The 20,886-nt window shown below is 39.3% G+C and overlaps 1 protein-coding gene across 13 annotated transcripts in view; it reads left to right on the forward strand.

Moving 5' to 3' along the window:
* The window catches only part of ZNF484 (zinc finger protein 484), a 35,692-nt gene extending 14,806 nt beyond the window's left edge, over nucleotides 1–20,886 (forward strand). For 6 of the 13 annotated variants that reach the window (XM_024251856.3, XM_024251858.3, XM_054520203.2 and 3 more), the window contains 4 exons: nucleotides 8,719–8,845; nucleotides 9,134–9,226; nucleotides 11,079–11,123; nucleotides 16,520–20,886. In XM_024251856.3, coding sequence (XP_024107624.3) covers nucleotides 8,719–8,845; nucleotides 9,134–9,226; nucleotides 11,079–11,123; nucleotides 16,520–18,843 — 2,589 coding nt within the window. In that variant the 3' untranslated portion in view covers nucleotides 18,844–20,886. Of the gene's footprint in view, nucleotides 1–2,977; nucleotides 3,004–6,048; nucleotides 6,144–8,718; nucleotides 8,846–9,133; nucleotides 9,227–11,078; nucleotides 11,124–11,907; nucleotides 12,031–16,519 lie in introns of those variants that run through there. The other 7 variants (XM_024251864.3, XM_024251865.3, XM_024251857.3 and 4 more) reach the window with 5 other exon arrangements.

Raw genomic sequence — 20,886 nt, forward strand, 5'->3', positions numbered from 1 at the left:
TTACATTTATGTTCTTTATACATTTTGTGTACTATCACACTGTCATTCATGTATGGTTCCCTAATATAATGATGAATATACGCTTTCTCTCTCGTTCTCTCTCTCTCTCTCTCTCTCTCTGTGTGTGTGTGATTTCTGTCTACATCACAAAAAGCTTATTTGTGTTGTTCAGATCTTCTCTATAATCCTTATTTTTTGACTATTGCATATTTGTTTTATGTATGAGATCTCATCTCCTTTGTAACTGGCTTGTCAATTTTCTTGCAGAAATTTTCCTATACGTGCCAAATTTTTGTTGCTATATCTAGTGATTAATGAATGTAATCTGGTTAAAATCTCTCAGAGTAGGGAGGGGGAGTTGGGAAGTTTCCCATGCGTGTGTAGATTTATCAATTTCTCCATGTAATTTTGTCAACTTTTGTTTTATGTATTTTAGATTGTCATTCAAAATATGAATTATATTTTCCTGGAGTACTGATCTTTTTGCTATTACGTGGTACTGAATTTTTTGCTTAAAAGCTTAAGAGTCTGTAATTGCAACCTAGTTCCTATTTTATTAGAATTGTCTGGCAAAAGGCATTTTAGTATAACAGAAATGTAAAAATTACGGGCTTAAACAAATCAGAGTTTATCCTTTCAAGCAAAAGAAGTCTGAAAGTATTCATTCAGGGCCTGGTGTCTTCACAAATTCCTACACCGTTTTTTTTGTTGTTGTTCTCTATGTCATTCTCATTTTGTGATTTTCAACCTCATGTCACTTAATGGTTCCCAAGATTTGCTGGGGTTGCATTAACTGAGTCAGCGTTCCAGGCCAGCAGCATGGGGAGGTTGGGGAGGAAAGGCGCACTCACACCTTCTCCTTTAAAAAATGCCATCTCAGAAGTATCGCCTGTATCTCTGTGGCCAAAGTATAGTTTCCTGGTTACATTTAAGGTGTGCTGGGAAAAGAGAGTCTTACTCAGAGTATCCAGCTAAGAATTCATGTTCTGTTATTAGGGAAGAAAGGATGAGTGAATGTTGGAAGACAACTAGCTATCACTGTCACATCTCCTAAATACAAAAGCCAAAATTTATCTGTCTTTTGCTTTTTTCATCCATCTTGGCATTCAACCCCATCAGCTAATCCCCGTATACATTCTAAGACGTTACCGTCTCCTGGCTCTGTCTGACTTCTCAGTTTTTATTGCTGACACCTCTTCTTCAATGCTGGTAACTTTTTCAGATTCTTTCCTTTACATTCTCCTTTATCAGGTGTCCTCTCAAGCAGTCTCATTTACTCAGATGATTTTAGTTATTAATTATCTACTGGTGACTCCCAAATCTTTATCTCCACTCTAGGCCTCTGCCTAACGTCCTATAATATGCCTGCCTACATGTTTAATCCCTGTAATCTCAATATGTGCAAAACATAAGTGATTTTATCTGGTTCCCTTTCTCCAACCTTTTCCATTCATCAATCTCTACTTCAGTATATGACACTATAATCTCAGAGTATACAAAACGAATAATTGAGAATTTCACTTTAGTTCCTCCTTTTTCTTACTCCATCTATCGATTCTAATTGCCTACTATCTACACCAATTTCTTTTTCTATATTCCTGTTAAATAATATTTTCTCCCTAACTTAGGTGTTTTAATTCTTTCACATGAAATATTGCCTGGACTTCCACTCTTGCTCATTCAAATGTATTCTCCCTGCTGTTTCTTGATAGTCTTTTTTTATTTTTTATTTTAAGTTCTAGGGTACATGTGCAGGATGTGCAGGTTTGTTGCATAGGGAAATGTGTGTCATGATGGTTTGCTCCACCCATCAAGCCATCACCTAGGTATTAAGCCCAGCATGCATTAGCTTTTTTCCCTAATGCTCTCCCACCCCCCACCCTTCCCCGACAGGCCCCAGTGAGTGTTGTTCCCCTCCCTGTGTCCATGTGTTCACATTGTTCAGCTCCCACTTATAAGTAAGAACATGTAGTGTTTGGTTTTCTGTTCCTGCATTAGTTTGCTGAGGATAATGGCTTCCAGATCCCTGCATGTCCCTGCAAAGGATATGATCTCATTCCTTTTTATGGCTGCATAGTATTCCAGCCACATTTTCTTTATCCAGTCTATCACTGATGGGCATTTGGGTTGATTCCATGTCTTTGCTATTGTGAATAGTGCCGCAATGAACATATGCATACGTGTATCTTTATAATAGAATGATTTCTATTCCTTTGGGTATATAAACAGCAATGGGATTTCTGGGTCAAATGGTATTTCCACTTCTAAATCTTTGAGGAATCACCACACTGTCTTCCACAATGGTTGAACAAATTTACATTCCCACTAACAGTGTAAAAGCATTCCTATTTCTTCACAACCTGGCAAGCATCTTCTTGGCAGTTGTAAACACAAATCTAATCATCTTTTCTCTATATATAAATTACTTTAATGGCAGTCCATTATCTATTGGAGGAAAAATAGATAGTTGCATGATCTCATGCCAGCATACCTCTACTGAAATTTCCTCATAAACACCTTTCCTTCACTGCATACAGACCTCTCATTATGCAGACTAATTTGTGGTTCCCTGAATTTATCATGTATTTTCCTGTCTTTATACCTTGCTCATGCTGCTCCCTTCTAAAAATCACTTTGCCCTACTCTGCTTGCATTAAACATGTCATCTCCCAAGATTAAGCTTAAGTTTCATCAACTCTACAGAACTTAGTCTTACACTCCATGTAGAATTTTATTCTCTCTATTTGGGGTCATGCTATGCTTTGCACATCTCTTATGCCCTTTATAATATCTTAGAAAATTGTTGTACGTTCTTTGATGTCTTGAAGCATATTGTGTAAAGTTGTGAAGATGTTCACAACATAAAGTTCTGAACATCTTGCTTAGTAAATATATGGCAGGTAAATCCTAAGAATTACCTAAGTAATTATGCTTAATAAATGTATGGCAGTTAATTCCTTTTTTTTTTTTTTTTCAGACTTGTTTCTCAACTACCAATGGCAGGTAATTCCTCAGAATTAAGTTTAAGAGAATTTAAACAGAGCCTATTTTATTTTCAGTGGATATTGAATTCAATATTGACAGTTCTTTCCCTTCAGCACTTGAAAAATATGGTCCCACTTCCTTTTGACATCTGTGGTTTTTAATGAGAAAGTCATTCTTGTTCAAATTGCCCTTTCCCTACAGGTAATGTGTCATTTCTCTCTGACTGTTTTCAGGTTCTATTCTTAAATTTGGATTTTATAAATCTTACAATGTATCTAGACATGGATTTATTTGAGGTTTTCCTTTTGGAGATTTGGTCAGCTTCTTGAATCTGTACATTTATGCCTTTTACCAGATTTGGGAGGTTTTCAGCTATTATTTCTTCAAATCTTTTTCCAGTTTCCCATCCTGCTTTTTCATTTCTTCTAGGACTGCTGAAATGATTGTTGGCTGTTCTGTTATTGTCCCACTGGGTCCCTTAGGCTGAATACAGCCTGAGGGAATTGATGAAACAATCATTTCATCAATTATTTTTTCTATTGTTCAGATTGGATAATTTCTATTTATCTATCTTACAGGTAACTGAGGTAACTGATTCTTTTCTTTGGATCTCCATTCTGCTGTTGAGATCATCCAGTGAGGTTTTTAATTTCACTTACTGTATTTTTTGGTTCTAAAATTTTCATTTTGTTCTTCCTCATACCTTCTATTTCTTTGCTGAGAATTTATATATTTCCACTTGATTCAACACTATTTACAGCTGCTTGTTGCAACACTTTTAGTTAGCTACTTTAAATCCTTGTCAAATAATTCCAACACATCTGATTCATCTGAGTGTTGCTATCTGTTGATGCTCTTTTCTCATTTGATTTCAGATTTTCTTGGTTCTTAAGATGATGAATAATTTTGGCTTTATTCAGGACATTCTGAATATCATGTTATGAGATTCTGTTTTCTCTTCAAATCGTCTATTTTAGCAGTTGTCAACACATTTAGGTTTAGAGTGCATGTCTTGGTCTATTTTTGTGGGCTGTATTTCAAATTCAACTTAGTTTTGAAAGTCTTTGCAGTTCTATTTTGGTCTCCCTCATTTTTGTGCTACCCAGAAGCCAATTTGAAACCTGGACAGTATCCCACACCCTAGTTCAGCCCTGAAAGCTTTTTCTATGTTGATTCTGATTCATTTTTTACATGGGCTGCTCGTAGGTGTGCCCAGGTCATCATACACGTATTTAAAGAACCCTTTTTATAACTTTCTCCATAATCCGTCCTCCACTCTCTATTGGAAGGAGAAGGTAGCTACTTCTTCTTTGCTGTCATTCACTTAATTTGGGGTAGGGTTAGCCAATACAGTCTATATAATGCCTGCTGGAGAGGCAAGAGGGGTGCTACCTCTCTTTGAGCTAATGCAGTTGGGATGGTTGAGAGAGCTCCACCCCACCATCTTTGGAGTCACATTGTTTGTGAAGAAGGCAAAGGATGCATCTTTTGTAGTTTTCACCTCGAGTATACTGTTTTTGTTTTTGTTTTTGTTTGAGATGGAGTCTCGCTCTGTCGCCCAGGCTGGAGTGCACTGGCGTGATCTCGGCTCACTGCAAGCTCCGCCTCCCGGGTTCGCGCCATTCTCCTGCCTCAGCCTCCCGAGTAGCTGGGACTACAGGCGCCCACCACCACACCCGGCTAATTTTTTGTATTTTTTTTAGTAGAGATGGGGTTTTACCATGTTAGCCAGGATGGTCTCAATCTCCTGACCTTGTGATCCGCCTGCCTCAGCCTCCCAAAGTGCTGGGATTACAGGCATGAGCCACCGTGCCTGGCCTCAAGTATACTGTTGTGCAGTAAAGGATTAACTTTGCACAAAGAGAGGTTTGGTTTTGCACTCAGCTCCTGGGAGGTAACCTCTAAATCTTTGGAATGTCCTGCAGGCCTTGCTTGGGCCATGCAAGATAGTATATAATGACAGTGTGATTTATGGTGGGAGCTTTGGGCCGCACTGAATATTCTATGCCAACATGTGGTTTATAGTGGGGTACCTTTGGCCATGCAATATCAGCTCTGGAGGGGCTGGAGACTAAGATCAGCCACAGTGGGAGTCATTCATGTCTACATGATCAAGTCTCAGTAAAAACTCTGGACATCAAGGCTCAAGTGGACTTCCCCAGTTGGCAATACTCCATGCATATTATCATCACACATCATTGCTGGGAGAAGTAAGTGCTGTCCATATGACTCCACTGGGAGAAAACCACTGGAAGCTCACACCTGGAACTCTCATTGACCCTGCGCTAAGCACATCTTCCCTTGGCTGATTTTGATCTGTATCCTTTCATTGTAAAGCCGCCATATAACACCATAGCCACGAGTATTATGGCTTTTCTAATTTCTGTGAGTTCTTCTGCGAATTGTGGAACCTGAGGGTGGTCTTGGGGACCCCTGACTTGGAATTGGTGTCAGAAGTACAGGTGATCCTGGGAAATCCCTCTGCTTGCAGTAGGTGTCAGAAGTGAGGGTGTTCTTGGGTACTTCTGAACTTTGTAGGTATGTGTAGTCAAAAGGTCCCATCCTGCAGTGCTTCCCTATTTCAAATTATTTGGCTGGAAAATGTATGCTTTGGGGAGGCCTTTTTTGTCTGTGCTCATTGGTTCTTCCAGGTTGCAAGCTTCTCTAGTACTCATTTTGCAATATGTAGGAGCTCCCTCTCTCCCTCTAAGTTCCCTCTAGGGAACTCACTACTGTGTTGTTTTTTAAGTCCTTAGGTTCTACTTTCTTTTCTCCACCAGTGAGTCTTCTGATAGATGCTTTATGTATTTTTCTAGATTTTTAGGTAATTAGCAGGAGGAATTGGGTGGAATGCACTCTTTTTTTGTTTTGTTTTGTTTTTTACAACCAGAAGTCTCAATCTTTGCTTTTAACTTGAATGTTAAATGCATTTACACTTAATGTAATTACTAATATACTTGAATTTATATATACCACCTTACTATTAGTTTTTATTTTATTTTATTTTATTTTTGAGATGGAGTCTCACTCTGTCACCCAGGCCGGAGTGCAGTGGTGCAGTCTTGGCTCACTGCAACCTCCACCTCCCAGGTTCATGCCATTCTCCTGCCTCAGCCTCCTGAGTAGCTGGGACTACAGGCACCTGCCACCACACCCAGGTAATTTTTTTGTATTTTTAGTGGAGACGGGGTTTCACCGTGTTAGCCAGGATGGTCTCGATCTCCTGACCTCATGATCCGCCTGCCTCAGCCTCCCAAAGTGCTGGGATTACAGGTGTGAGCCACCACGCCCGGCCTAGTTTTTATTTGAACCACCTATTTTTTCATTCCTTTCTTGACTTTTTATATTACATGATTTTTTTACTCTTTAATTTTTTCCTTTGTTTACTTGTTATAATTCTTTTACTGTTTGTTACCCCAGCTATTAAAACATCCATCTTGAAGTTACTATTTTATCTCCTAATAATGCTAGGATACTAAAACACTTTAATTCTATTTACTGCCTCCCATTTTTGCATTATTATTTCCATTAATTTAAATTTTGCATACATTTTAAACCTCCCAGAATAGTACTGTTACTGTTTTGCATAGTCAATACTTGCAGTTTTGTAAAGAGGTATTTGAAGAGCTTCTTGAATCCTAAGGGGTGATGTCATTCATAGCCATTACTTCTTCAAATATTGCTTCTTCCCTGCACTCTCCTCTTTAACTTCTCAGACTCTGATAGGTTATACCTTTTTACTATGTCACACATGTTCCTAATGCTCCTATGTTTTTTTCTTTAAAAAAAAAAATCTCTGTTTCAGTTTGGATATTTTATTTACTTGTCTTCCATTTCAGAAATTCTGTATTTTGCTGTTAAACCTGTATAAGGACTTCTTAATTTTAGTTTTAGATTTTTCAATTTTTGAACTTTCATTTGATTCTTTATTATAAGAACCAACTCTCTAAAGATAGTCCTCTTTTCATCTAACTCCAATTCTCTGTGTGACTGTTTCTATTGAATTTTTTCCTTCTCTGATTTTGGATATGTGGTCTTATCTTTTTGGATGTGTAGGATTTTTTTATTTGTTTTAAACACTGTGTATAATAAGTTGTAGGCAGGGCTCATACCTCGGAGGCTGAGGGGGGCAGATCACTTCAGCTCAGGAGTCCCAGACCAGCCTGGGCAACATGGCAAAACCCATCTCTACAAAAGATAGACAAATTAGCTGGGCATGGTAGCATGTGCCTGTAGTCCCAGCTACTTGTGGGGCTGAGACAGGAGGATTGCTTTAGCCCAGGTCGAGGCTGCAGTGAGTCGTGTTTGTGCCACTGCACTCCAGCCTGGATGACAGAGCAAGATCCTGTCTCAGAAGAAAAAAAAAAAATCTTTCTCCACAGAGGATTCATCTTTCCTTATGTCAGCAAATGGAGGGAAGGGAGAACACGTACATCCAGTCAGGCACTGTTGATGTTGAAATAAGGCCGGGTTGAAGCTCTGCTAAGACTCAATTTACCTCTGGATCACCCTGGCTACTGAGAATTTTCAGCTGAGAGCCCTTTTGTCCTCTAAAGACCCTCTTCCTGATAGATGCCCAACTATTTTCTTAACAGATACTAGACTTTTGCTCTGCTCTTCAAAGGCTGTTTGCTTACATTTTTAGTCTTCTGCCCTATATACCCTAGAATTCAGCAAATATCCTGAGGGGAAAATGGCCATGTGTTTGAGTTATGTTGGTTTCTCTGTCACCCAGCTGCAGCCTTCTACTGCATTCTCCAGTAGACAGGACAAAATGAGAATCCAGGACAAAAGCTGGATTCTCAGCTTTTGTCCATACCCAGAATTGGTAAATGCTCCCACTGTCAAAGTGACTTAATAAGTCAGCTTCAATCTTTAATATTCTCTCCTCTCCAGTCTTAGCCCCTATATTTCTTGCTACCTCAGCAGCTTTCCAGTGCTTTGAAACAGATGATTTCAGGTATTGGATCTGGCATTTACAGTTCATTGTTGAAGGAAGCACTGGACTGCCAAGCTACTGCATCTCATCTGGAAATGGCAGTGCCGAAAAAGATCCCTCTCCTTCATACACCACACAATTTACCATTTAAAGTGTACCATGTAGGCTGGGTGTGGTGGCTCATGCCTGTAATCCCAGCACTCTAGGAGGCTGAGGCAGGCGGATCACGAGGTCAGGAGATCAAGACCATCCTGGCTAACACGATGAAACCCCGTCTCTACTAAAAAATTTTTTTTAAATTAGTTGGGCGTGGTGGCGGGCGCCTGTAGTCCCAGCTACTCAGGAGGCTGAGGCAGGAGAATGGCGTGAACCCAGGAGGCGGAGCTTGCGGTGAGCAGAGATCGAGCCACTGCACTCCAGCCTGGGCGACTGAGCAAGACTCTGTCTCAAAAAAAAAAAAAAAAAAAGTGTACCATGTATTGATTTTTAGAATATTCACTCAGTTGTACAGCCATCATTATAATCAATTTTAGACATTTTCTTTATCATCCAGATGGGTGTGAGGTAATATCTTGTAGTTTTAATTTGCATTTCCCTAGTGATTAATGACGCTGAGCATCTTTACATGTGCTTGTTAAATATTTGTATATCTTCCTTGCAGAAATGTCTATTTAAGCTTTTTACCCATTTTTAAAATTATTTTGTTTGTTGTTGTTGAGTTGTAGAAGTTCTTTATAGTATATTGTATCACTCCTTCACATTGAAAGGTTTTTTTTTTTTTTTTTTTTTAACAGGAATCAGTGTCATTCAAGGACGTAACTGTAGACTTTAGTAGGGATGAGTGGCAACAATTAGACCTTGCTCAGAAAAGCCTGTACAGAGAAGTGATGCTGGAAAACTATTTCAACTTGATCTCAGTGGGTAAGCACAGCTCTGCTGGGTATACAGTAGGCTGCACCTAATTGAGTATATTTTTCTTCTTAGTAGAATTGCTGAAGTCTGTGTTTTCTGAGGTATGTGGGACTTCTAAAGACTGCAGGACATCTAAAGTGTGTAATGGTTTTGTCCTTATATCGTCCCATGTTCTTAATAATCTCTTTTGGGTAGTGTGAATATTCTTCTGTTCCCAGTGAACTTTTTTGGAAAAAAAATGGGATGCTTCACTGTATGGCCTCTGAAATCATCTCCTCTATCATCCCCTGTTAACAGGATGTCAAGTTCCCAAACCAGAAGTCATCTTCAGCTTGGAACAAGAAGAGCCATGTATGTTGGATGGTGAGATCCCCAGTCAGAGCCTTCCAGGTGAGAAGGGAACCAAGAGCATGGTAGACAGTATGACTCAGCTGCATTTGTACTGGGAGAAGCTGTGCACAACTTTGCCCAACTTTGATGTGTCATTAATAATGACTTTTAGAACTGCTTGGAAGAGCAGTTATTAGACAAGGACCCTTGGATAGCTAAATGCTAACCCCACTTAAGATCCCTTCTCATATCAATGCCTTCTTCTTTGCTTGGCTTTTTAGGAGGGAATATGCTATAATTACTGGTTCTTTGGATCATGTCACACCCTACTTTCTAGGGTCCTGTTTTCTTGCTTTTTTCTCTCTTTCCCTAGAAAAGTTTTATTCTTTCTGCCTCCATCAGGGTCTTAGATCATTTCCTTATGCATTCAAATACTCATAGATCTACCTTCTTAAAACATTACTGTGCATTACAACTTCAGTTCCTGCTGTTTCTTCTCATTTTGTCTCTTTCCCCTTAGTGCCTCACGGTTGTCATCTAGAGATGGGCTTATCTGAAGTCCCCCCATGCCTCTTCTCTGATTGTTGACTTTGAGGGTACCATTGACATTTTCTTCCTACTTGGCTAGTGCAATGCAACACTGACTTGATCTTTCTAATTTATTTATTTTCATATCTTACACAAAGTTTTTTTTATCTTGTGTACAGGTATATCCTGTACAGAAGATTGAGTTAATAATTATAGCCTTAGTTTTTTGTCAATATCATCATCAATGTGTTTAAGGCTCCCCTCTTATTTATTCTTTTTAATCCTCAGTCTCCATACTCATTTTTATCCTTCCAAGAGGCAACTGTTCTAATATATTTGACATGTTATGCCATTTATCCTTGAATTTGTGGGATATTTGTAAAATCTGAGTTGTTGGCATTGTTAATTTGTAGAAATGCTACTGTATTACATATCCTACTCAAGTTTTTTTTTCTCAAATTGGTCCATGTTGCAGTGCATTATTCTAATTTCTACATATCATTCTGTAGTGTACATATATACCCCATTTTACTTGTCTAGTTTTTCAGCTACTACAAACAGCACTGCAATACATTTCTTCATGAATTATTCTTACTGGAAATGAGAATTTATTTATTTATTTATTTTTGAGATGGAGTTTCGCTGTGTCCCGCAGGCTGGAGTGCAGTGGTGTGATCTCAGCTCACTGCAAGCTCCATCTCCCAGGTTCATGCCATTCTCCTGCCTTAGCCTCCCCAGTAGCTGGGACTACAGGCGCCCGCCACCACACCCAGCTAATTTTTTGTATTTTTAGTGGAGACGGGGTTTCACCATGTTAGCCAGGATGGTCTCGATCTCCTGACCTCGTGATCCACCTGCCTTGGACTCCCAAAGTGCTGAGATTACAGGCGTGAGCCACCGCGCCCAGCCAGAAATGAGAATTTCTTAAGGAAGAAGAGTGGGATTGCTTTATCATTGGGCATACTAATATTGAATATGATGAGGTATAAGCACATTATTTTCCAGATTGGCTGTCACTCTACAGTCCCTGGAACTTTGTACAAGGGTATTAGTTCCCCACATCCCTACCCATACCTAATGTTATCCAAATTTTTAATATTTTGGCTAATCTGATGGGTTTTAATTTCTAATTATTATTTAATTTATATTTCCCTAATAAAATACTTTGAACATCTCATTCTGTATCCTTCATTTTTGATGTTCAACTGCTGATGTTTTCTAAGCCTCACCTCTCTCTCTTTTTTTCCTGGACAAACTGAGAAAAAAGCCCATGGGTTCCCTCCATTGGTGCTGGGAAATTCCCACTACATAAGGGAGTAGTTAGCCCAGCCCCACCCGCCCCTGCCATAAACTCCCAAGACAGTCCTTTCCTTGCTCACTCTAGCCCCATCTGGACCTGCTTGGAGCTGTCCCCAGAAAGCCTCATTATGTGAGTAATGAATCTTTTTACACCCTCTTATTGTGTGTGTCTCATCATCACTCTTGAAATCTGAACCAAGTTTGGGGTGGGGTCCATTTCTCCTTGCAGGTCATTTACAGCTGGGGCAATAAGCAGGATGTCAAGGCATGACCACCCCCACAGGGGTCTTTCTTCTCTTCCCAACTGGTTATACTGCCTGCTGGCAAGTATGCACTTTGCCTCTGTCCAATACATAACTAACCTATATTAGAAGTTATCGTGGACATTTAGAGGCAGGTGTAAGGGCTTTGGGCCCTCCTTAAATTTTCCCAGGGCCATGTGTCTCAGCCCAGCATAATCTGTGTCTAGATTATGTGTCTCAGCTGCAGCATAAGCTCTGAGTGATAATTGGCTCATGGGAACAACTTTTACTCTGTGACTGTTATTTGTGTGTCTCAGTCAGGCATTGGCCCTGTTGTATACAGCACTCAGGGGAAAGACCAATACTGTCTGCATTTAAGGGTCTGGCTGTTTGTGTGAAGGAAGACAAGATACAATGTAGCGTGTAAAAGCAGGTGGCTTGCCTTTCAAAATGTTGTCATCTTCTCTTGGAGTTTTTTACTTTTCCCTCTAATCCATCTTCTCAGATAATTCATTCTGCTTTTCTACTTATTTTTCTCATTTACAAAAGCCTCTTTCTTACCTCCCAGTCATATCACCTACAATCATGTCTGTATTTTCTCATGCCTAGATTATTCTAATCCTATTTGTATGTGATAATCCCATTTTTTTCTTTTTCACTATTTCATTTCAGATGCTGCTGATAGATTTCACTACTTAAAACACTGTGTGCTGTGTTTATTCTGTCATAGCTACATGGAACAAAACTAAAGTTACTACTTAATCTCTAACATGTGACAGATTCTCCTCTCAGTAGGTTTGTAAACTAGAGAAAGAATATGGCCTCATATTTGCAATTCACATTTGTCCCTGTTTTCCACAACCATTTCTACCCTATTTTAAGATTTTCTTTAATTCTCCCTTTTCATCGAGCCCTTTGATTATTATGTTATCTATCTGCGTATTCAAATAATACACATATTTTGGCCGGGCACGGTGGCTCACGCCTGTAATCCCAGCACTTTCGGAGGCTGAGGTGGGTGGATTACCTGAGGTCAGGAGTTTGAGACTAGCCTGGCCAACATGGCAAAACCCCATCTCTACTAAAAGTATGAAAATTAGCCAGGCAAGGTGGCAGGCGCCTGTAATCCCAGCTACTCAGGAGGCTGAGGCAGGAGAATCACTTGATCCCAGGAGGTGGAGGTTGCAGTGAGCCGAGACCGCGCCACTGTACTCCAGCCTGGGTGACAAGAACGACACTCCGTCTCAAAAAAAAAAAAAAAAAAAAGGCCAGGCGTGGTGGCTCACGCCTGTAATCCCAGCACTTTAGGCTGAGGCAGGTGGATCACAAGGTCAGGAGATCGAGACCATCCTGGCTAACACGGTGAAACTCCGTCTCTACTACAAATATAAAAAAAAAAAATTAGCCAGGCATAGTGGCAGGCGCCTGTAGTCCCAGCTACTCGGGAGGCTGAGGCAGGAGAATGGTGTGAACCCAGGAGGCGGAGCTTGCAGTGAGCCGAGATCGTGCCACTGCACTCCAGCCTGGGCAACAAAGCGAGACTCCATCTCAGAAAACAAAAACAAACAAACAAACAAAAAACCAAATAATACACATATTTTGTGCTCAGCTTTCACTTACTCCTTGAATTTGACCTATTGCAGCATACAACCTCCAGAAATTCAGAGAAACCTACATTAAATTACATGATAACTGAGGCTTTTACCCTTGTATATTAAAATGCAAAGTTTCTGTAGAAAATAGTGAAATTAAATTCCTGAATTTGTGTTATAAGCAGAGGAGGTCGTTTTGCTCTATTTCAGAAAGACTTTAAAATTTTTCTTTTAGGAGCAATTCAAAGGGCTAGAAAAACTAATTAGAAAGAGAGGATAACTGCATGAAATCTTGAAAATTTCAGTCTTTGTGCATTACACTTTTGTTAACATGCACATCTGTGCCAATTCAAATATAAATATGAGTGGTTCAGAGTACCTTTTTGTTGTTTGTTTTTAAGTTAAAAGACAGCCTCTCTAGAGTTGTGGTGAAATTTGAAATTAGCTTTTAAAGCAGAGAACCCCAAATGATTAATGAACAACAATGAATTTTCAATAGAAACAAAAGATCAGAAAAAGGAAGCTTAAATGGAGAAAATGAAAAGACTGTATGTTTGGGTTCACTGATAAAATAGACTGCAGTGACTAATGGAAAGATGTGTGTTAGTCCCTTTTCAATGGCCATAACACCGGGCAACTCTGTTTCCATGGCCATTCAGGGACAAAGTTTCTAAAAAGTCATTGTATCACCATCCCCTAGGGCAAGGGCTGACAAATTTTTTGTAAAGGCACAAAAGTAAATAGGCTTTGTGGACCATATGGCTACTGTCACAACTGCTTATTTCTGCAGTTGTAGCCCCAAAGCAGCTATAGACAATACATCAATGAATGGGTGTGGCTGTGTTCCAATAAAAACTTTATGGACGCTGAAATTTGAATTTCATATAATTTTCACATGTCGTGAAGTAGTATTCTTCTTTTAATTTTTTGACCATTTAAAAATGTAAAATCCACTGTTAGCTTTTGGGTAGAGGCCTGGATTTGGCCCAAGGGCTTCAGTTTTCTGACCCCTGCCCTAGGGCATTGCCAGCTTCATAGAACTGGGTGCTGCCAAGTTGGAATATACTGGTGGGAAAAGAAGAGGTTTGTGGGAGACAAACCCACTTTCTTAAGACATTGGCCTTATCACTCCCACTGATTAGTGAAAAAGAGTTACTCAGAGCCACCTAGTGACAAATGAAGCTGGACAAACCTAGTGTTGTGAGGCAGCCATGTGCTTGGCTACAAGCTTAATATTGTGAAGGAAGGGCACAGGTTTGATGAACAACTTTCAGTCTCCTCTTCTGATGTCTGGTTCTTTCCTGTTATGTCTTCTACCAGATGCATTTATCACATCAGTACCCCAAACCAGGAATGAAGAATTGAACCATAGGCCAGACACGGTGGCTCACACCTGTAATCCCAGCACTTTGGGAGGCTGAGGCAGGCAGATCACTTGAGGTCAGGAGTTTGAGACCAGCCTGGCCAACATGGTGAAACCCCATCTCTACTAAAAATACAAAAATTTGTATTTTTACAAATACATGTATGGCGGCACATGTCTGTAGTCCCACCTACTCATGTGGCTAAGGCAGGAGAATTGCTTGAACCTGGGGGAGGCGGAGGTTGCAGTGAGCCGAGATCGCACCATTGCACTCCAGCCACTCCAGCCTGGGTGATAGAGTGAGGCTCCATCTCAAAAGAAAATAGACCAATTGTTATATAGAGTTGATTCAAGGCAAACACAGAGAAATGAGAGAGGCTATATAAATATAACAAATGTATATAAATTTTTCTGTTTGGCCAAGTTAGGATGACTAAGATATTGTAATTTTACTGTAAACATAAATACATTGGTATTTAGGGCACAGTGGATCATAGGGAAAAGAGAAAACAGGAAGATTGTGAGGATTTACAGATTAAGGAAAAGAATCTAGACGCAGAAATACTTCTTTTCACAGAGTTTATCACTTTGTTCTTCTGACACCTCACTCACCATGTAGTTCTACTACATTTGCACTGAATTGCAATCTCTTCTTCCCCAATTACTAAACATTTGATTTGGGCAAATTACTAAAGTCTTCTGTGGCTCAGTTTCCTCATCTGTAAACTAGAAACAATAATAATACCAACAGCAAAGGGTTGCAATAAAGTGCTTTTTGTTTTTGTTTTTGTTTGTAAGAGACAGGGTCTCGGCTAGGCTTGCTGGCTCACGCCTGTAATCCCAACACTTTGGGAGGCCGAGGCGGACAGATACTTGAAGTCATGAGTTCGAGACCAGCCTGGCCAACATGGTGAATCCCCGTCTCTAATAAAAATACAAAAATTAGCCAGGTGTGGTGGCACGTGCCTGTAGTTCCAGCCACTCATGAGGCTGAGGCACAAGAATGCCTTGAACTCAGGAGGTGGAGGTTGCAGTGAGCTCTGATCATGCCATTACACTCTAGCCTGAGCAACACAGTGAGACCCTGTCTTAAAAAAGAAAAAAAAAAAAAAGAGAAAGAGAGACAGAGTCTCACTCTGTCACCCAGGCTGGAGTGTAATGGTGCGATCAGAGCTCACTGCAGCTTCAAACACCTGGGCTCAAGTGATCCTCCTGCTTCAGCCTCCTAAGTAGCTGGGACTATAGGCATGTGCCACTAGGCCCAGCTAATTGTTTTTTTTGTTTGTTTTTCTGTAGAGATGGGGGTCTCACTATGTTTCCCAGGCTGGTCTCAAACTCCTGGGCTCAAGCAATCCTCTCATCTCAGCCTCCCACAGTGCTGGGATTACAGGCATGAACCACCACACATGGCCGTGATAAAGTTTAAGTGAATTAATATAGAACTTAGAACAGCACATCTAAATGATATTGTTTATCATGTTATAAATGTAATGTAAGTATTAATATTATTACTCTACATCATTGTATTACATATTATATATAAATGAGTTATTGTACCTATATATTTATGTATATTTAAAATACTTATGTACATTTGTTATATTTATATAGCCTCTCTCATATCTCTGTGTTTGCCTTGAATCAACTCTTTTTTTTTGGAGATAGAGTTTCGCTCTTGTTGCCAGGCTGGAGTGCAATGGCAAGATCTCGCCTCACCGCCACCTCTGCCTCCTGGGTTCAAGTGATTCTCCTGCCTCAGCCTCCTAAGTAGCTGGGATTACAGGCATGCACCACCATGTCCGGCTAATTTTGTATTTTTAGTAGAGATGAGGTTTCTCCATGTTGGCCAGGCTGGTCTTCAACTCCCGACCTCAGGTGATCCACCTGCCTCAGCCTCCCAAAGTGCTGGGCTTACAGGCGTGAGCCACCACACCCGGCCTGAATCAAAGGTCTATTGTATTTTTATTTATTTATTTATTTATTTTGGAGACAGAGTCTTGCTCTGTCACCCAGACTAGAGTGCAGTGGCGCAATTTCAGCTCACTGCAACCTCTGCCTTCAAGCCATTCTCTTGCCTCGGCCACTGGAGTAGCTGGAATTACAGGCATGTGCCACCACGCCTGGCTAATTTTTAGTAGAGACAATATTTTTAGTGTTTTTAGCAGAGACAGAGTTTTGCTGTGCTGGCCAGGCTGGTCTCAAACTCCTGGCCTCAAGTGATCTGCCCGCCTCAGCCTCCCAAAGTGCTAGGATTACAGGTATGAGCCACCACACCTGGCCTTTTTTTCTGTTAATTGTCCTTTTTGTCAGTCTTTTCTTTCTTTTTTAGATGGGGACATTGGTTTTGGACCTTTACAACAGAGGATGTCTGAAGAAGTTTCTTTCCAGTCTGAGATTAATATTAATCTCTTCACAAGAGATGACCCATATTCCATTTTAGAAGAATTGTGGAAAGACGATGAACACACAAGAAAATGTGGAGAAAAGCAGAACAAACCTTTAAGTCATGTTGCCTTCATTAACAAGAAAACACTAGCTAATGACAGCATTTTTGAATATAAGGACATTGGGGAAATAGTTCATGTAAACACACACCTGGTTTCCTCAAGAAAAAGACCCCATAACTGTAACTCATGTGGAAAGAATTTGGAGCCTATCGTAACCTTATATAATAGAAACAATGCAACAGAAAATTCTGATAAGACTATTGGAGATGGTGATATTTTCACTCATATGAATTCTCATACAGAAGTGACTGCTTGTGAATGTAACCAATATGGGAAACCTCTGCATCATAAGCAAGCTCTCATTCAACATCAGAAAATTCATACTAGAGACAGCCTCTATTTGTTTTCTGACTATGTAAATGTTTTCTCCCTGAAGTCACATGCCTTTGCACATGAGAGTATTTGTGCTGAAGAAAAGCAGCATGAATGCCATGAATGTGAGGCAGTCTTCACTCGGAAGTCCCAGCTTGATGGCAGTCAGAGGGTTTATGCAGGAATATGCACTGAATATGAGAAGGATTTTTCCCTCAAGTCAAACCATCAGAAAACTCCTTATGAGGGGAATTACTATAAATGCAGTGACTATGGAAGAGCCTTTATCCAGAAGTCAGATCTGTTCAGATGCCAGAGAATTCATTCTGGAGAAAAACCTTATGAGTACAGTGAATGTGAGAAAAACCTCCCTCAGAATTCAAACCTTAATATACATAAAAAAATTCATACTGGAGGGAAACACTTTGAATGTACTGAATGTGGAAAAGCTTTCACAAGGAAATCAACACTAAGTATGCATCAGAAAATCCATACAGGAGAAAAACCCTATGTATGTACTGAATGTGGGAAGGCCTTTATCCGGAAGTCACATTTTATCACACATGAAAGAATTCATACTGGAGAAAAACCCTATGAATGCAGTGACTGTGGGAAATCCTTTATTAAAAAATCACAACTCCATGTGCATCAGCGAATTCACACAGGAGAGAATCCCTTTATATGTTCAGAATGTGGGAAGGTCTTTACTCACAAGACAAATCTCATTATACACCAGAAAATTCATACAGGAGAAAGACCCTATATATGTACTGTATGTGGTAAGGCCTTTACTGACAGGTCAAATCTCATTAAGCACCAAAAAATTCATACTGGAGAGAAACCTTATAAATGCAGCGACTGTGGAAAATCATTCACCTGGAAGTCACGGCTCAGGATACATCAGAAGTGTCATACTGGAGAGAGACATTATGAATGCAGTGAATGTGGGAAAGCATTCATTCAGAAGTCAACACTAAGTATGCACCAGAGAATTCATAGAGGGGAAAAACCATATGTTTGCACTGAATGTGGTAAGGCCTTCTTCCACAAATCTCATTTTATTACACATGAGAGAATTCATACTGGAGAGAAACCCTATGAATGCAGTATTTGTGGGAAATCCTTCACTAAGAAATCACAGCTCCACGTACATCAGCAGATTCACACAGGAGAGAAACCCTATAGATGTGCCGAATGTGGAAAAGCTTTTACTGACAGATCAAATCTCTTTACACACCAGAAAATTCACACTGGAGAGAAACCTTATAAATGTAGTGACTGTGGGAAAGCCTTCACTAGGAAGTCAGGTCTCCATATACATCAGCAATCCCATACTGGAGAAAGGCATTATGAGTGCAGTGAATGTGGGAAAGCCTTTGCAAGAAAATCAACACTAATTATGCATCAGAGAATTCATACAGGAGAGAAACCCTATATTTGTACTGAATGTGGGAAATCCTTCATCCAGAAGTCACACTTAAATAGACACAGGAGAATTCATACTGGAGAGAAACCCTATGAATGCAGTGACTGTGGGAAGTCTTTCATTAAGAAATCACAACTCCATGAGCATCATCGAATTCACACAGGAGAGAAACCATATATATGTGCTGAGTGTGGAAAGGCCTTCACCATCAGATCAAATCTTATTAAACACCAGAAAATTCATACTAAACAGAAACCCTATAAGTGCAGTGACTTGGGGAAAGCCTTAAACTGGAAGCCACAACTCAGTATGCCTCAGAAATCTGACACTGGGGAAGTAGAGTGCTCCACGCCACAATTATGGTGTGGGGACTCAGAAGGTGACCAAGGCCAACTTTCTTCTATCTAGTTAGAATTATGAACATCTGGATCATATAGCTGATGTGTAGTTACGCATATGGGGAGACACTTTTGAGAGTGTTTAAGCAATGTATAGTGGCCATCTTTGGTTACTTGATGTTGGTGTTGTCAAGCTCCTGCAAATAACAGTAAATGTGCAAGGAGATGATTGGCAGTCTTTCTTGTTTCACTTTTTGGGCAAACAGTTTTATAAATTCAGGGCTGTTGAGTTTTTCATGTTCTGAGTACCACAACTATTCAATATTGACCCCAAAAAATTCATAATGAGTAGTATGATGAGATAATTTTACATTGTCTAAGCAGCCTAAGGACACTGAGATCAAGGCAAAGGGAGGGCAATTTAGGTCTATAATGAAAGTGAATCAGCAGTTTTTGTGAAAACACTAAAGACAGAAAGAAAGGACTCTACTTTTTTTTAAAATTTTCTTTGGGAAGTCACCATTATTTATTGTTATATCTGTTGGCGTATGCTGGGGCAGCGGTTAGCCAAGAGGTCTGAAATTGCTCTTTGCCTGTTTCTCAAAAGTCTATATTATTACCTTAGAACTGGCCCTAAGATCATGGAACTTAGATACAGGGACCCAGGTCAAGATAGCAGCACTTTAGATCCTCAGCTTTCACCACAGAAACCTGCACTTTTTTGATGTTGTTGTTACCAACTCCTGTTTGAAAAATAGGACAAATTAAGAAAATGGATATCAAATCCTAAAATTTTTTCCCACTAATTTTGTTAGTACATTCTCTACATGTTCGTTACTTGCTAGATTACCATGAGACACAAGCATCTTGAATTTTAGTTTGTGTCCTTAGAAGATAAAATGTAGTTGAACATTTGGAAGACTTCTCCTTTTATCTCCTCACAATTTCTACAAACTAATCTTAATTAATTTTGTTTTTCAAATTCTCTGTATTTGAATAGACTTTTTTGTCTTTTCTTCTATCAAATACTGAAAGAAATGTGTTGTAATTTTACAAATAATTGTGAATTTGTCTCCTTTAGAGCTACTAATTTTTGCTTTATACATTGTCTTTGATTTTACATACAATTTAGAATTGTTGTAATCTTCCTTGTTAATTGACACATTATCATTATTAGATGTTTCTTTTTATCGCTAGTAATTTTTTGCCTTAAATGTACTATGTCAGATACTAATATACATATGGATTAAAAGCTAATGTAAATTAGTACTAACAACATTTCTGGACAAGGGGAGAAGTTATAACATTAATTTCATTTATTTGTCTCTCATATGGTATTAATTTTGTATATTTGGATTCTGTATATGGTGAACACAGCCAATCATTATTTGAGTCAATATCCGTTTAAATTAGCCCACATATTTATCATTTTAATTACTTTTTTATTCCTTCCTGTCCTTTAAGTTTTCCTCTAGAATTATTTTGTTTCTTACTGAAGAACACCCTTTAGTATGTCTTTTACTGTGAGTTTGCTGGTGACAAATTGTTCTTCATTTGTTGGCAGTGTTTTATTTTGCCTTCATTTTTGAAGGATACTTTTACTGAATATAGAATTCTAAGTTGAAAGTTGTTTTCTATTAGTATTTTGATGATATTTTATTTTGGTTTGTCTTTTATTGTTTTATTGAGAAGCTTTATATAATTACCTTTGCAGGCAATCTGCTTTTCTGTCTCCTTTGAAATTTATCTATTTGTCTTTGTTTTTCAACAGTTGCACATTGATATGCCTAGGTGTAATTTTTCCATGTATTTATCCTCCTTGGAGTTTATAATTTTTTTAAATCTGTGGCTTAGTGGTTTTGGGGTGTGTGTGTGCACGTGTGCGTGCATGTGTGTGCACACATGCATTTGGGGAAATTCCTAGCTATTATCTATTCAAATTATGCATCTGCCTCTCTCCTTCTCTGCTTCTTTTAGGGATAGCCTTATTACCCAGTTCTGTTGGCCTGTTTTCTAATGGTTATTTTTCTTGAGTTTTGCTGATGTCCTGTCTCCTCATATGGTGATTTTTATATCACTTGCCAGACAATATATATTAAAATTTTAGAGGTAA

The sequence above is a fragment of the Pongo abelii genome, chromosome 13, assembly GCF_028885655.2.
Source record: "Pongo abelii isolate AG06213 chromosome 13, NHGRI_mPonAbe1-v2.0_pri, whole genome shotgun sequence".
NCBI lineage: Eukaryota > Metazoa > Chordata > Mammalia > Primates > Hominidae > Pongo > Pongo abelii.